The 16,171-nt window shown below is 42.6% G+C and overlaps 2 protein-coding genes across 5 annotated transcripts in view; both read left to right on the forward strand.

Annotated features, from left to right (window-relative positions):
* Positions 1-11,536, forward strand: part of eva1aa (eva-1 homolog A, regulator of programmed cell death a) — a 60,290-nt gene extending 48,754 nt beyond the window's left edge. For 2 of the 4 annotated variants that reach the window (XM_058057210.2, XM_058057213.2), the window contains 3 exons: positions 7,565-7,699; positions 9,464-9,643; positions 9,968-11,536. In XM_058057210.2, the coding sequence (XP_057913193.2) occupies positions 7,565-7,699; positions 9,464-9,643; positions 9,968-10,347 (695 nt within the window). In that variant the 3' untranslated portion in view covers positions 10,348-11,536. Of the gene's footprint in view, positions 1-1,296; positions 1,912-4,740; positions 4,927-7,564; positions 7,700-9,463; positions 9,644-9,967 lie in introns of those variants that run through there. The other 2 variants (XM_058057212.2, XM_058057211.2) reach the window with 2 other exon arrangements.
* Positions 11,537-11,721: 185 nt separating this feature from the next.
* On the forward strand, positions 11,722-15,774 carry efhc1 (EF-hand domain (C-terminal) containing 1). Its single transcript, XM_058056962.2, has 9 exons — positions 11,722-12,106; positions 13,470-13,745; positions 13,811-14,098; positions 14,172-14,321; positions 14,406-14,598; positions 14,665-14,891; positions 14,976-15,348; positions 15,434-15,555; positions 15,644-15,774. Exons 1-9 carry the CDS (start codon positions 12,041-12,043, stop codon positions 15,647-15,649), a joined length of 1,701 nt encoding a protein of 566 aa, XP_057912945.1. The 5' UTR covers positions 11,722-12,040; the 3' UTR covers positions 15,650-15,774.
* Positions 15,775-16,171: the final 397 nt, after the last annotated feature.

Genomic DNA, 16,171 nt, shown 5'->3' on the forward strand with positions numbered 1-16,171 from the left:
GAACAATGGTTAATCTATTCCAGTCATCTGTGGCGTTTCCGACAAGACCAATCTGATATGGAAGGAGACTTTTAACAACTGACTCAAGTCATTTTCCAGCATAGTCAGTGTTTGGTTTTACAATTACGTGGTGTCCCACAGGGTTCAATCTTAAGGTTTCTGCATTTCTCTATATATCTGTTGCCATCGGGGCACATTATGGTTGTTATATTGCATATTATTGACATGCTATGAACTCGACTGAATATTGCTGAAGAGGGACAAATGCAGTCCTGGTTGGCCACCATGAAATAGGCTGAGAATGAAGTGCAGACATATCTTTCACATGGGCGCCAAAATAACCCTTAATCTATTATCAGAGCATGTTATTACTCTGTGGAATCTTTGCCTTAACTAGCTTATTCATGGACGTTTGTCCTATCAGTGAGACACATTTAGACTCTAACTACTGCTGTCAGAGGAAGTATAATCACAACCTCTTTTTTTGGTTGAATTTGCAATTCCATGGGCTCCATAAGAAGAACAACATATTACAAAGATGGCACTATATTCTATTCTTCTTTCTATTTGGGCTTTTCTCTTTAGGGGTCGCCACAGCAAATCAATCTCCTCCATCCAACCATGTCTTCTGCATCTGTCTCTCACACCAACTACCCTCATGTCCTTCTTCACTTCATCCATAAACCTCCTCTTTGGTCTTCCTCTACGCCTCCTACCTGGCAGCATCCTTCTACCAATATATTCACTATCTCTCCTCTGGACATGTCGCAACCATCTCAGTCTGGCCGATAACTGGCTTTATCTCCAAGGCTTCTAACATGTAATGTCCCTCTGATGTACTTGTTCTTGATCCTATCCATCCTGGTCACTCCCAATGAGAACCTCAGCATCCTCATCTTTGCTACCTCCAGTTCTGCTTCCTGTCTTTTCCTCAGTGGCACTGTCTCTAGACGAAACGACATGGCTGGTCTCACTGCAGTTTTGTATACCTTTCCTTTCCGATTTGGTTAATACTTGGGTTGTTTATATTGTTGATTTTTCTATATTGTGTATTTTGTACTGCTTAACTGACTCTGTACTCTTGCTGCTGTGCAATACAAATTTCCCCACTGAGGGACGAATAAAGGCATATCTTAATCTTAATCTTTCATTGTAGCTGAAACTCTAGTACTTTACGTGTATGTATATATATATATAGATATACTATATAATATGTGAGCTTGCTTGCTGAATGCCCCTGCCTATTAATGCTGAAGTCACGTAAATACCCGCCATGACCTTATCTCTGGACACTATGTTAGTGACAACAAATGACTATTTTCACAAGATACTGTCATTTGATGGCCTCAGCAGCTCCCTCTCCCCAATCCTAAACTCTGCATCCCATCCATGACCTCATAAGTCTGATATGAAAGAGTGAGTTTAGGCCAGCTGCCCAGTGTGATGAATCAGCATCAGTCACATCCTTGTTGATCCATCGCCGCATTAGATAGCGGCCAGGCTTTGCTGACGCTTAGATCATCCATTCAATAAGGATGGAGAATTACAAGCAATGTAGCTCTCATCTATTTCCTGGGCCACGGGACTTGCAGGGTCAAAGACTGAAGAGTGGAAAATTTGTTTTTTTTTCCTCTGGAATGCCTTGCCTTTATCTTCTGCATCAAAAACGACCATAAGACTCGGCAATTCAATGTGCTGTATTGGTATCATGGGTTTGTGCTGTAATTGGGTCCTTGCTATGTTTTGTTACATCCTCCATTGTATTCCTGCACCCCTTCAACCTCAAATTCCACCCTTCTTCTTTTTATAGCCTCCCCAAAGGCTCTCTGTTGCTAATTTCCTCACCGAGTTTGACATCTGCCCTCGTCTCAAGTTTGATGGTGAACGGTGACATCGTAAATCCACAAACAGGTGCGACACAGGTCCAGATGTTAATGGTGGGATATCATCATCCCCACAAAGAACCTTTTTGATTGGAGCTCGTAAATCCCAAATTATTACAATATTATTACAACTGACATGAACCACCTTTACTTTGGCATCTTGATGAGAAATGCAGTAGAATACGAATAGAATAAGATTGGTTACCTGATAAAAATGGAATCGCTCTCCACGGTGGGTACCCAAACATTGGGAAACCCTGATCTACATCAACACCAGTCCATGTCCAGTCCATCAGAGCAAAAGGAAACAATGAATTTGAATCCATACTACCTTTTTTACGAATTATCTATGTTTGAAACTTTTTACTTTAAAACATCTGTGTTTAGCTGCACGGCGTAGAGTGGTTAACGTGCAGGCCACATAGCTTGGAGACCTGGGTTCAATTCCCCACTCCGGCATCTATGTGTGGGGTTCTCCCTGTTTTCTCCGGTTACTCCAAAAACATGCTAGGTTACTCCAAATTGTCCATAGGTATGAATGTGAGTGTGAATGGTTGTTTGCCTATATGTGCCTTGTGATTGGCTGACGTGTGCCCCGCCTCTCTGGGATAGGCTCCAGCATGCCCGTGACCCTCTTGAGGATATGCGGTATAGAAAATGAATGAATGAACTTCTGCGTTTCCTGTATTTTCTCTTTTTTTTCGGAAAACCTCCCTGGTCTAATGCAAAAGTACCTGAATGTTTTTCATAACAAACGGTGACAAATGGCCAATTATGCAACTGAGAAGGCACAGAATCCATAGCCACAGTTTGATTGTAGTCCTGTGGGAAAATTTGTTGTTTTGTTTGTTGTTTTGTGAGGTCAGGCCGCACAGCTGAGTGGTTTTGTCACCGATTGTTATGAGCGCACACTTGTCAGCAATGCAACTATTTTCGTCTGCATCGCCATTAATGACTCCAGCTATTTGTGTGTTTTTACAAGTGTGTGGTGTTTGAGGAGTGTTTAGATAGCCAAAACAGCTGAGGATTCTGGAGCAGGAGTGATGATTGTGGTAAAGTGAGAACGCTCATGCTGTGTAAGGGTGTGTATGTGTTCATTGTTTTGGTAGATCTGTCGACAGAGGGAGTTTTGTTGACCATTAAAGTAAATAATGCAGTCTCTAAATATAGGCTGCATCTTCTCCCATTCCTGGACCCTCATCCATTTGACTGGGGGATGCTTTTACACTGATCCGCTTTCTTTGTTTGCATTTTTGGGGTTCTCGTATCATAATGACTCTTGGTCTGGCTGCCTTACTCAACAAAGTTCAGCCCTCTGCATGAAAAAGACAGTTTTTCCGAGATTCTTCTCCATGCATTTACAACTAATCACCGTCAATAACTTCCTTTCTTTCCTGCCAACAGCGTCAGATCATTTCCTGCAGGGTGAATTAAGGGCTTTGCTTGGTGGCAGTTGTCCAGGATGGAACATTCTAATTGTGGCTTTTATATATTAAAGTCCCCTTGCACTGTGTATTTACATTCAGTGTCTGCAGATGCTTTTTAATGGTGTTCAGTATGGTTGAGGGTATACATTATGCTGATTCCGTCAGCTGAAATAGGCAAAACCATGTTTCCATGGCCACACTAAAATTTAAATCATTATGTTTGTTATGTATGGCTGTCTTGGATATGGTGAATAAATTAGAAACATTTATAGCACTTTGGGAGACAGAACAAAGATTTAATTGGTTTGGACTTTCAAAGCCACAGCTATACCCTCCCCTTGTGTTCTAAAGTGCACACACATACTAATGAACACAAACAAAACCCAAAAAAATGTTTGGCTTCTCTGCAGAAACTCATACTTTCAGAATGTGATGTTTATGTCTGCTTGGCTGAGGTCATTTAATGATGCTATCCTCCGCTACAACAATGCGCCATCTTGTTTATATATCAAATACATACCATCTTGTGTACACAAAAGCACTGCTGTCAGCTGGATGCTGTTAGAAGGATTTCAATGGGGGTTGAGGTGCAGGAGGGATTGCTGGAGATACCTTGAGCTACTGCACCCTTCACCCATTGGGGGGTTGCATGATTGGTGGGTGGACCTTGGACAAAAAAAAGACAAATATGCAATAAAACATATTTAGTGAGTCAAGTATGTCCATAAATAAAGATTTGAACTGCGTGTGTTATAATGTCGGTCCACAGAAAGCGCTTTAATATTGTACATTAAGTTGGCACCGGGTGTGTTTGCTGATTGAAACCACATGTTGCACCGAATGCCAACTCAATTTATTTTTATAGCGAAAAAAAACATTAAATTGCAATAAAGTTCACTGGACCTTCAACATTGAGCACCATTAAAGAAAATGATATCATGCTTGACGTCAGCTACCCCACAACTATATTTATATTCTGTACCAGTGATGCCTAAGAATATAAAAAAGTGTGATGATAACCATAGAATTAGATATATAACTTATTATAGCCAAACAACAGAATAATCAGTAGTATATGACCACCTCATCAGGGTCTCAACCTGACTGCAGTCATAACATTACAGTCAAAACTTTGGATGAGCCTTTTATTGTAGCCAGGGTAATAATCATGCTGTCTAATTACCATATTTATATGCTATACCTGTGAGGTAGATGGGTTATCTTGTTGGGTGTATTGACATCAATATGAAAAGGTTCACTGCTACATAATATTTCCTCCCCTGTAGTGTGTATATATTGGCTAAAGTGAGTTTAATTCCTTGGCCTTGGTCTGATCTCATTTCAGATTTAGGCTGGTTTAATATTTCACTATATCCCCACTGGCTTACAAGGGCTTTGTCCAAAATGTGTTCTGCACTGGTCAGCACATGGACCACAGTCACACACACACAAACACACACATATACACATACTGGTTCACACAGGGAGAGAGAGCCCAGTGAAAACAAAGCAGAGCTCTGCCAATGTAAACACAACCCATTGTTATGAACGTTCTTTTCCCGCCTCGTATCTTCGCGCGCAATGGTCATTCAGGACTGCTGCTGCGACCAAGTTGGGTATGTCCAAGCACCCTGATCTTGTGTTTTCCACATGTTTTCTTGACGATTATTTCAAAGAGAAACTCAACATGCATGTTGTACGGTTGGTGTCATATGTTTTGACCTGTGTGTAAAGGAAAAAGTGTGTGTGGGTCATGACGTCTCGTACGTAGCTGTGACCCTGGGCCACATGTGCAGCCAATTAGGGCCAATCAGAAGGCTGTAATCAGGGTGTGGTGTGGGTGACAGTTTCAGCGTGGTAGCACAAGGGGGTCCAGGGGAGTTTGAGGAGACGTGATTAGCATGTCAAAGCTGCCTTTTTCACCTCCACTTTGGTGGAGTTGTTGATTTAGTGGGTTCCAACCAATTCTGGGTGAACAGATTCTTGAAGGTTTTTTTTTTTTGACAGATTGTGCGGTTCAGCCACATTACAGAAACGTGAGGAAATATGTTTCTTGAACGTGTAACTTACCTGACTGTACTCAAGCGTGATACAGTTCTCTGGTCCTCGGCATGCTTGGAAGAGGCAGGCGAAGGTCTGGTACATGCCTGGTACATCCAGCCACCTTCCATCTTTACTGGGAGGACATGTGATGCCTTCAGTGTGTCTGCCCCAGGGCACCCTATCTTTTAGGGTGAGTCCAGCCACCCTGCAGAGGAAACCCTCTTTTTGGGCGCTTGTTCTATCGGTCACGACTCCAAAGCTCATGACCTTGCGTGCGGGTTGTCACATAGATCGACCAATAAATTCATAGCTTGTTAAGCTCTCTCTTCACCATGATGGTTTGGTACAGCGACCTCAGTGCTCCAGCCTTCCCTCAATCGTGAACATGACCCCAAGACTCCTGGGGCAAGACCACCCTTTTCTGACTGAGAACCTCGGTCTCAGATTTGTAGGTCGTCTCATCCCAAAAGCTTCACACTCAGCTGCAAACCGTCCCACTAAGCCCTGAAGGTCACAGCCTGATGAGGTCACCAGGACCACATCATCTGTGAACAGCAGAAACAGGATTCTAAGCCCCCCAAACTAGACCCCGTGACTGCTCCTCCCACCCATTATTATTAGCATCTGTCACCCAGGTCTGACAATGAAAGGTAAAATGTTAGCTTGTTTTGATTCAGTTGATATTAGTCATTATGTGTTGCATAGGAGCTCATCGACCATTTAGTGGCTAAAAAGAAATGATTTCTTATTGGTCGACTCGTCTAGGAATATCATTTCTAAAGCCGTTTTTTGACAGCGATGTATGTGACCTTCTTGTTGTTTTGGTATTAATATCACACACATGCCTGACTGCAAGCACGACGTATGTCAGCAAGCGGCTGATTTGTCTTCATTTCATTGGCCATTTCTTTGTCCATGTTGATGTATGGAGGTGTAACCATTCATCTAAAGGTACACACAAACCGGAGTACAGCCCGGAATGTATAGCCCCCTCGCCAATAATGGTGAGAGTGCAGACTCCCTGACTCACTCGCCACTGTAAGGTTTCCAGGATGGGGGGGTTCGGGAAATAGAGTGCAAGGTTAAAGACCTTGAATATGAAAGTGAATGAGAGCATTCCCTGAGAATGTCAACAAATTAATGTATTTTTAATGAAAAACACACAATTTGTGAGTCAGCATGTTTGGGGTTTACTCAATGTTGATGAATCAGGAATCATAATTCACCAGATTTGGCAGGCAGGCTGAAAATCAGGCAGCCCACACCACACATCCAGCGCCTATTCCGCTTTAGGGGTGGTTGATTTTGTTTTTTGGAAAGCTGAGACTAGGCAAAGACGAAATTGGAAGAATCAGCGTGGGGATTAGCTCAAGGGTGCTCGATGTCACATCACTTGGTCACCATGTTTGTCTCTTAATATTATGTCTTTATTCTCATAATATTTTTACTTTCTTATTCGTCTTCTTTCTCTTTGGGCTTTTCCCTTCAGGGGTCGCCACAGCAAATCAATCTTTTCCATTCAACCCTGTCTTCTGCATCTGTCTCTCACACTAACTACCCTCATGTCCTCCTTCACTACATCCATAAACCTCCTCTTTGGTGTTTTTCTACACCTCCTACCTGGCAGCATCCTTCTACCAATATATCCACGATCACTCCTCTGGACATGTCCCAACCATCTCAGTCTGGTCTCTCTGACTTTATCTCCAAGGCCTCTAACATGTAATGTCCTTTTGATGTACTTGTTCCTGATCCTATCCATCCTGGTCACTCCCAATGAGAACTTTTTACTTTCTTATGGTAACATTACATAACATAACTTCAACCCAACCCAAATATTTGAAATGTGCACATTTATTCTTCTTTGTTTGTTTATTTTTCTTGATTACGAAGTCGCCACAGCCGATCTTTTCGATCCGCACAGTGATTGGGCTTGAGCCCTTTAAATTCCGGATGCCCTTCCTGAGGAATACCAATGATGATCCACTCCAAATGCTAATGCTAACCACTACACCACGACGGGCCTAACAAAACTGAATTTTTAGTCTTTAATATTTCATTTTTAAGGTGGTTTTTCACAGAACTTTCTCATAGTACACTTTTGAAGACAAAACAATACATATTCTTCGCATTGTATATGTATATTATTGATTTTCATTTTCTTACTTCCTATTTTTCCTTTTTACTTCCTCTTCTTCCTTCTATGTGAAGTCCCAAAGAAGTTGCTGCAGGAACAAAGCTCCAGGCCGCCCGTGTACTCCTCCCCGTCCAACTCCCATGACCCCAACGTAGTGGGAGACAGCCCTCCTCAGGGGACCTCGGTCAAACGCCCCAACGTAGTTCCAGGTGAGCGAAACTGCACACTGCACCACAGAGAGCAGTTAAGCGGTCCCTAAATCAAACCAGGGCATGTATGTACTGTATATTTAAATCATGGAGGTTCAACTGCTTCCATATGGATTCTCACTGTCCCATATACTGTATGATCACCGGCCTTAAAATATGCTAAGTCAGTGGATGCCCTTACATGTGACCACAGTCTAAATCAGTCAGGCAAACTCCCAGAAAGAAGGCGGAGACATGGCAAGAGCAATGAAGAGAGCAAAAGCAGGAGACTCGAACAAAGATGTATTCATGCAGCCAGAGCACTAATTACTCTGCTCAGCTACGAGGAGAATGGGGCAGCAAATGAGAGTGTTTGCATCAGTGCTGACAGTCCCTCGTGCTCGACTTGGCCTTCACCTCCTTGGAACCTCTTTCAAAAAAAAACATTTCCAGCTCATCTGGAAAAACCAGTTTCCATCTTTGATCGAGTGATACTGAATGAAATATGTCAGGGTGGAACGTGACACATTTGTTAAAAATCTACATTCCTGATCTTGTCTTTGTCTTTTGGATGAAAAGACTTCTTGATATACAAACATGTTTTCTCAAAACGATAAAAGCGTATGTCTGACGTATTCCTTTCTGATTGTATTGTTTTAAATAATGACCCATTGTTCCAAAATTGATATTCCTTTACATAAAATTTGATGTAATTATCGTTGTAGTTGTACATCAAATTGTTTACCACAAAGAGATTTCCCCCACTTATTATATATAGATGTATTTCTATCTGCGATTAATGCAATTAATTTTGAGTTAACTCAAAACTTGATTAATCGTGATTAATCACAACCTACTATTTTAATTTCTTGACAGCCCTAGTAAAAACACAATATTCTGCATGACTTGAAAAATCCTGAGCATGGACTATAAATGTATGATCAATCCTGAGAGGAGAAGAATCCGGAAAAAAATCAAAGTTAGCCATCAATGAAGTCCCCCGTATCCATCCTGGGAGCATCTTAGAGGTGTTCTAAAGGAGTCCGTCAATTCATACAATTGCCGTTCATCCTGCCTGGAATAGGATTATTGCCCTCGGAACTAGTTGCCTGAACTTAATTTATTGGAGTAAGATTCCAAGACTTGTTCATATTAGTTTTAGAATAGCTTTAACTTGTCAATCTTTCTTTACATCGTCAAAACCAGCCAACCAAATGAGGATGATAATGATCCATAATTAGTTTTACCTGTTCATAGTTTATTTTTGGCTAGCTTTTATGAGTGTGGTTGTGATTTTTTTGGGGGGTGGTGGGGGTCTACAATGTAGCAGTGGGTCCAGGTGGAAACATTTAGCCATTCCGTGAGCCATTCCAGTCTAAACCATGTTCATCAGATATGAAGTCTGACACTTTTGTGTGACATTTCACTAAATAATGCTCAACCACAATGACAAACACGTCATCACAAGTGATTCGAATTATTCTATCAGGACATCGTTTTGACTCTTATCACTTCATGTTCGGTTTATGTATGTGAGGCGTTGCTTATTTATGGGGTTAAAGGTACAATTGTTATAAGAGCCCACCTAAAAAGGGGTGGGAGGATACATGTCGGTAATAAACCGTACCCACATGAGACGCCGCGGATGACTCAAATACTGAGAAACACTGCACACGCTTAACTGTAAATGATGCTAAATGCAATGACTGAGTCCCACTGAATTCCACATCCTGTGAACCTCCCACTCGTCTCCTCTCAGTTCCTGACATTTTCCTCCCATTGCAGATCGGAAGCGCACCAGAGAGACCAACTCCAACCAGGAGAGGTATCCCGAGGTCGGAAGAGGAGGGGCGGGGGAGACTGCGTCGTTGAGGCCCCCGGAGATGAATCCTATTCTCAACTCCACTTCCAGCTCCAGCATGGCCCTAATTAGCAATGCGCTGGCAGCCTACACATACGCATCAAGTAGGACCTTGTTGGCGTCATCTTTTCTCTTGTGTTGTGTGCTATGGTTGATGATACAGCAACATCTGTCGTATGGAACCCCAATATAAAACTACAGTAGTATCACTTTTTTGTGTCATCCCATCAAGCTTTTCCTCCTGTCACTCACACACAATAGCCAAAAATATTTTGTATTGCAGTCTGACAATGTTTATTAACTGATATTGGAGGATGTTCATATACCTTGAAAAAAATGGGTAGCCAAAGCAGTAAGTCATATGACTATTTGATATGAAACAAAAGGAAACACATGACTGACTTTCTTGGTCGTTATCTCTTCAACAGACCACCCAGAGAGGGCAGCTCTCTTCTTCGTCTGCGGCGTCTGTCTGGGCCTCTTCCTCACCCTCTTCGCCCTAGTAGTCCAGATCTCCTGGCGCACGGACTGCCAGCCCCGCCAGAGGCCCCCGGCCAAAAAACGAACACGCCCCGCCGACTCATCCTCCGATTCCAGCGACTCGGACTCCGACTGGGAAACCACTTCGGATCTGTCGGCGCGGCGGCACCGGCGCTTCGAGCGTACACTCAACATGAACGTGTTTACGTCTGCAGAGGAGCTAGAGCGAGCGCAGCGGCTCGAGGAGAGGGAGCGGATCATCAGAGAGATATGGATGAACGGGCAGCCCGACATCCCCGGAACGCGGAGTCTCAATCGGTATTACTGATGACTTGCTTTGGACGGAAAGCTTACTTGAACTTGATTTACAGTGGGTCGCTCACACCTGTCCACCTGCAGACTTGAAAGGCTAGAATTCCCTCTGTGGTCTTCAGCCTTCTCCTTTGGGTACCATAACATAGAACCCATCTGCACCGGAGTCTCTCACGGCAAACTCGCCTCTCCACCGGATGCGAGAGGTGAAAGGCTAAACTGCCTTGCCGCTGACCTCAGGAGGCCGTTTTTGAAGTGGGCTGTTCTGCTTTTAGCTGCCTTGGACCCTCAGAAGCCTGTGGAGACTTCACGGTGATTGAAGGAGCGAGACCTGGATTCCAGCAGAGACCTTGTACAGGACAATCTCTTCCGCCGTGACAAAAACCAAAAGATATTTTTCTCAACCCTTATAAAATCTATTTTATAATATTTAATAGTTGTTTGTTCTCATGTATTGTTTATTATGAGATATTTTTATACTTGGCTAAAGGTTGTCTGGTGCCTCAGGGATACAATCCTAGTGTCTGTGTTTGGTTTTGCCTTCTAAAAGAGGGAGGGGGAATCAACCCTTTTAATCATGTAAGTCTGCATTGAAAGAGTTCTAATACAAAGAGCCTCAAAGAGGTTTTAGTGATTTCACCTTATTTTTGATACAGTATATGCAGTGCCTTTTCAAACTAGTCTGATGACTAGAAATACCAAATAATTCCGTTTTGCAAAAGTGGACCACACTTCCCTCGATTCATAACCTCGCACCACTGTGAGATAACATTGAAATCACATTGCCCAAGATGATATAAGCTATTTACAATCGAGTTCTGTTTGTGCTTCCCTGGATTCAAGTGTATAAAATGACAATGTTTTTCATTAAAAATGTATTTTTGACTTGATAGCACGCAGAACATATTAGGGTCACCCACATTGGGAAAGCCTGTCTAAGCTGTATCATTTATTTTTTAGAATGGTTTGTGATGTAATTTGAATAATAATGTGCCATTTACTGGCAAAGTGAGACCAAGAGATGTTTGGAATAAACTGTTTAAAAATAGCATGTCTTCTGGCTTCTTCAATCCAGTTGTACAGGTATATTCTTATAGTAGTGGCTTGTCGTCCTGCAGAAAGGAAGTCTTATCGTTGGTCGCCCTCTGGTGGAACGCTTCCCATCACTTGGCAAGACTCATCACAATAAAAGCACTTCCTTGTGACTATTAATTTCAGGTGCTGTTGTTTTGTTAATCTATAACACATTTTTCGGATGAAATTCAATTGAAAATACTGACTTTTTTGTGTGTCGATCTGTGTCATCTCATAATGTAGCCCTTCGTCATTTAGTGACGTCACACAAACTGTGACGGTTACGCTGACGACGTCAACCTTGAGCGGTAGCATTAGCATGTTTGAAACAAACGTCTTAAATGACAACTGCGTCGCAGTGAAGCTCAGTTTCTCTTCCCGTCCTGGCTCTAACGTCATCTTTGTTTGCATACACCGCGGGGACTGATGCAGGCTGAGCGTTTAACTTGTGCATTTTAGCTCAAAAAAGGAGCAGTCATATCCCGGAAACGACGCTGTTGCTCCAAAATAAAAGCGGCAATATCACACACCTGTCAACGGGGTTACTTTATTATGTATTTTGTCCGAATAACAAACTATTTCGTAACAAAACATTCCCATTAAACCTTACCACTCGGCTGCTCAAGCTAAGAAACATGTCACGCAAGTTGGACAACAACGGGTTACCTTTCTTACCCGGATTCTGTTTCGAGGATGTAACGGTAAGGATGTTTGATTACTTGGGAAACTCGCCAGTTTCATATCGAGTCTGTCATTTAGACATTTTTTATGGCATCTATCAAGTGAGGTAGCGTTTTCTTTCTCGTATTCTCGTCCTACTTAAACCTCATTTCCAAATGGAAGGATTTCTTTTTCTAATTACACATCCCTATGCTAGTTTTCCAGTTTTCAATCCACGCGTGTTCTAGAATGTTCTATTTATGTGCTCGTTTCACACTACAAAAGCACCAAGCATGCATAAATAATAATTCACTGGTAAAATGCATGGAACTAAAAGCTAAAATCACAGAATGTGTCTCATGGGGTCATCAGAGGTTCACATAGCTAACTTTTTAAGTTAACATTTTCACTGGTTTATGCCAATAGACTAAATAAACTACAGGTTGTGTGCACAACGTGTCAAGGACTGCACTTCCGGGTCATTATTACTGTAGTTGTTCTCAAAGCTGACACTGATTTGGTCCTGATAGCTAGAATGTTTCCCATCCACAACCTGCAAATGACTCCAGGATGTAGTCAGAAAGAATGTTTGCCACAGTCGAGGTAAACAAAATGTGTCAGGAACTCCACACTGGGACATTGGTTGTGTAGTACAGCGGTTTTCAAACACACAGTCATGTGTGCCGTGAGGAATAATCCAATATGTTTTTAATTAACATTTATTCATCATTTTCTGCAAATATTATGTCATTGTCGAGTGTCCGTGGTGTAAAGACTGGCAGGGCAATGTAATATTCGTCCGTGTGGCAACACGTAGCTGATTGCCTCGTTCCTCCAATAGACTTAGTGATGCACGTGAGGTGGTTAGTGGTGTTCCAATGTAAAAACGTACCGTGGCTCAAAAAAAGTTTAAAAACACTGGTGTTGTAGTTCACAGAGCTGATATTCTGTACTTCCTGGCAATGTTCAAGTAAAAAACGAGTTACTTTAAGTCATCTGGGATAGGCTCCAACTCCAATACAGTTTGGCAGTGTATTGTATTGTTTTACATAGCTGATATATGGAGAATGGTGGTCATTCCTGCAGTAGAGGTGCGTAGTAAAGCCGACTTGGATAGGTTCCATCTGTAGTAGAGTTCTGGTACTCCATGTCAAAGACTGCACTCTGGCGTCATAGGTAGTGTAGTGTTTCACATAGCTGACTTTCAATTCCTAGTAGATAGAGATTGGTGGTCATTCCCGCAGTAGAGGTAAGTTGTACTTCACTTGTCACCTTGAGTCGACTGGGATAGGCTCCAGCCTAGTAGGGAGAATATATGTTAAGGAGTACTTTTTCCACACAACTGATTTTCTGCTCCATTCACAACCTAAGGCATTTGTGGTATGTTTTCTTTTTCCTCCCCAGAAAACAGCATTCCACCGCCCCCAGACGTTGTCATTTTCCAGGGGCATACCGTTGGCCCGTGCCCCTAGGGTGGGCATCGGACTGGAGCCTCTTTTAGCGGACCAGATGATAAACGAACAGCTCAGCGGCTACTCCTATGAGACACCCGACATCCCAGTTGGTGCCATTGACTCAAAATACTACAAAGACCTACTCAATTTGACCTACAACGCCGGTGTTGCCGTTAACCCGAGCCCTCCACCTTTCATCCCAGCTTATGTCACCCTTGACAAAAAGGTATAGTTGAGTATATTTTTGTTGCTGTGGTTTGTTCAGGTCATTGCATTCTTGTGTGTGGACAGGTGCTTTGCTTCAAAGGGTACTTTGAGGAGGAAATGATCAACAGTCGAGAAGAAAAGAGCTGTGTCCGTCATGTGGTTATTTACTATTACCTGGCAGACGACACCATGAATATCACTGAGCCCTGGGTGCCCAATTCTGGAATACTCCAGGGTGAACGGATCAAACGGCAACGTCTACCTAAGAGGGAGCCTGGGAAGTATTACCACTGGAAAGACCTCAACCTTGGCATTGACATGGAAGTGTACGGTGTGAAGTACCGTATCACACAGTGTGATTTGTTTACACAGGTACCACACGCCTGTACAGTCTTGTATTGTCTTTGGTATTCTTGGAATCTAACGTTGTCTACCCAACATACAGAACTTTATGCAGCGCCAGGGTATTATTCTGAATGAACCCGAGGACATGCCAGAGGATTCATACATCTCGCAGCGGATAAAAGCTCCGCATACATACACGACACGCTCAGAATTTGACAGCAGGTACCAGTTTCTCCATATGGATCGCAAGGTAAAGCCCTCCCGACGACGTAGCTGTGTTTTTTTGTCAAAACAGAGACATTTTCTTGACTGTATTCAACCACTTCCTGTTAAGGTGCTGCGTTTCTTCGCCCTATGGGATGATTCGGAATCTGAGCTCGGCGAAACCTTGCCTGTTACTATCCACTACTTCCTGGTGAACGATACAGTGGAGATCAGGGAGGACCACAAGCCCAACAGCGGGCGATATCCATTCCCGGTGTTGATGCAGAGACTGAGGATACCCAAGAAAATGAAGCCGGGGCATGGTAAAGTTCGGCTTTGGTAGGTCAGACCCCAAAGATCATTTGGACTTTTGTCATTTGTCTTTCCAGACCAGTTCCCCAGCTGTGTGATGGAGGATTCCAATGAGGAAGTGGAAGAGTTCTTCTCCCCGACAGACTTCCGGGTCGGTGAAATGGTCACGATAATGGGACGGCGTTTCCTGTTGTATGACTGCGATGACTTCACGAAAGAATATTACCAGACGAATCACCCTGAAATCAACATAAAAAGCATAGAAGTACCCAGGAAGATGGGCAAGTTTGAGGGCATGAAGAAGGTGAGACATCTGCAGGATTATAGTCCCGTTTTAGGCCACATCGGCTCTCCTATGTCCCTCACACTTTTTCAATCTCGTTTCCAGGAGATCCCCCCCTATAATGGCTTTGGATCGCTAGAAGATTCTCTCCAGAGTTGTTTATCTCTAATACCCGCACCTCCCAGAAAGAACGTGATAAAGATGCTGGAGAACGGAAACAAAGTGTTGCGCTACAGTGTCCGATTGGTGACGCCCAAGGATGCCTCGGATTCTAAAACCAGAAATGCAGACAGACGTTTCATCCTGTCCTATTATCTGTCCAATGACACCATCAGTATTTATGAGAATCCCCAAAACAACTCTGGTTTCATTGGTGGAGGATTCCTGAAAAGGACACGTGTTCCTAAGCCAAATTCTCCTGTGGACAATCCCGAGTTCTACTCACCGGCAGACTTCTCTATTGGAGCTACTGTTGATGGTGAAAGACACACACACACACACACACTTGCACTCACACAACGTCTTCCAGGTGAGGATCCACCACCAATGCATTCTCTTTGCAGTTTTTGGCCACCGCTTTGTACTGATTGACGCCGACCTTTACGTGTTGAAATACATGGAGACCAACCCCAGCCAGATTCCCTTGGAGACGCTTGATACATTACGCCAGAAGTTAGGGACCGAGGTTAACACGACAGCTAAACACAATGGTACAATCCAGTATGAAAAGAATGAAAACAGCTCACTATGTTTGTGCTTTCTTTGTGAGGCAGGCATAACACAGAATGATGTCAAGCCCAATTTGGACCAGGAAGGACTTAAGGGATGCACACTAAAGAAAAAACTCAACGGACTGTGATTGTGGGAAGTATTTTTTCATGTTTGGCCACACTGCAAAGAAAAAAAACATTATTATTACTATTAATATAGTCATGGTAATTTTATTACATTTTTCCTAAACCTTCTACCACATGCACAAAACCTTTTTAGGATATTTTTAGTTATATTTTTATACAAGTTTCACTTAAGTCTTTTTTATTAAAATTTTCCTCCTAATATGACTTATTGTATTGCTTTTCTCTCATAGTATTGTAAGTGTTTTGTCATAGCATTATGATTTTTCTCATAATATTACAACTTTATTCTCTGAATACAACACTTTTTTTCTCACGATGCATTTATTGGCCATTGACGTTTTTTTTTATCTTGTCCAGACGTATTTTACTTCTCATTATATCTGCTTTCTCATAATATTAATAACATAATACTTTTTCGCCATTTTTAAAAATAATAATATCCCA

Source organism: Doryrhamphus excisus, linkage group LG19 (assembly GCF_037039965.1).
Source record: "Doryrhamphus excisus strain RoL-2023G ecotype Guam linkage group LG19, RoL_Dexc_Guam_v1.1, whole genome shotgun sequence".
NCBI lineage: Eukaryota > Metazoa > Chordata > Actinopteri > Syngnathiformes > Syngnathidae > Doryrhamphus > Doryrhamphus excisus.